Here is a 1,298-nt window from a genome sequence, read left to right as displayed (position 1 = left end):
GGGAGAGGTAGCAGGGTCGCGTGAGGGTGGTTTGAGAGCAAGCCAGTGATTCGATGCATCGCAAGCTTTGACTTGTGTGACGAGGAGGCCGAAGGGGCTCCTCCTAGCCTCTCCCGTTGCCTGGCTTTAGGCCGAAGACAACCCTTCGGGGGTTACCCAGAACACCCCAGCTGCCACCGGGGAGCCCGCGCCCTCTTTGCCGCCGCTCTGGCCGCTTTGCCCCCGAAACCTCTGACCTTGAGCAGCAGCTTCATGATCTTGCGCTCCTTGGCCTCCTCCACACTCAGCTCCGCGTCCTCCGCATCCTGGAGGGGGTGAGCGCGGGCCGTGAGTATTGTGTGTTTGGTGCAGATGGGGAAGGTTGGAAGTCAGGCCGAAAGGGGGGGAGGAAGAAGTGGCTTGCAGAGTCCAAGGGCGAGGTGGGGGTCAGAATGCTAGCGCTTAGGGCATATGCTGCATAAAACATTTTGACCAGTTTGGGCTGTTGAAACAGCTGCGACCTACACGCGATGCTGGCTATACTCTTAGCCCGCCGCCGCGCGGCACCCGGCCCGACCCCCCGTGCCCCGCGCGCCTGCAGCAGCTTCCCGAAGAATGCCATGTCCTCGGGCTTCATGTCCGGCAGGCCCTCCAGCTGGGGGGGCACGGCCTGGGGTTGCGAAATCAGGGTCAGGGGCGGGGCGGTGATGGTTGAGCTGGAGCGGGCAGAGTGAGGTGGTGAGGAACATGCCGCCCCGGAGCGGTGTACAGGCGCGGCCGGAGGAGACTGCAGCAGGCTGCATAGGCAAGCGCCGCGCCGAGCCAGGCCACTGCAGTGAGCGCACCCCTCACGCCCTCGCCCTCGGCCTGAAACGCGCCCTTCAATCTCCCATTCCCCCTAAAAACATGGCCCACCTGCTTCATGCCTGGGTCCTCCACTGGCATGTGGTACAAGGGCGTGCCGCCGCCCATCATGGGCGTGGGCGTGGACATGAGCTTGCGCGCAGGGGTGTAGATGGGCTGGTAGCCGGGGGGCGCCGGCAGGACCTGGGGTGGGGAGGTGATGGGCCATGGGCCGTGTTGAAATGCGGCTGTGGCGCTGCAGGAGGTTGAAGCGGCGTGGCGGCAACAACCCACGAATCTCACCAGCACGCAGGGCTGCGCCGCACAAAGCACCACCTTTGCTCCCTTCTTGCAGAGTGCTACCCACGACCCTCGGCAAGGACCCTGCGCCACCCGTGACATAGTCTGCGGCGCCCGCCGTCCCAGCAAACCCCGCCCCCCCCCCTCAAAACCCAGCTCGCCACGCGGCACGCAGC

The 1,298-nt window shown here is 65.5% G+C and overlaps 1 protein-coding gene across 1 annotated transcript in view; it reads right to left on the bottom strand.

Moving 5' to 3' along the window:
- Positions 1–152: 152 nt before the first annotated feature.
- MNEG_2844 (Splicing factor 3B subunit 1) overlaps positions 153–1,298 on the bottom strand; it is a gene marked incomplete at both ends in the record, with an annotated part of 3,475 nt that continues 2,329 nt past the window's right edge. The window contains 3 exons of the mRNA XM_014048683.1: positions 153–305; positions 557–649; positions 895–1,026. Coding sequence (XP_013904137.1) covers positions 153–305; positions 557–649; positions 895–1,026 — 378 coding nt within the window. The remainder of the gene's footprint in view (positions 306–556; positions 650–894; positions 1,027–1,298) is intronic.

The sequence above is a fragment of the Monoraphidium neglectum genome (assembly GCF_000611645.1).
Source record: "Monoraphidium neglectum strain SAG 48.87 unplaced genomic scaffold scaffold00336, whole genome shotgun sequence".
Taxonomy (NCBI): Eukaryota; Viridiplantae; Chlorophyta; class Chlorophyceae; order Sphaeropleales; family Selenastraceae; genus Monoraphidium; species Monoraphidium neglectum.
This window is presented reverse-complemented; position numbering and strand designations above follow the sequence as displayed.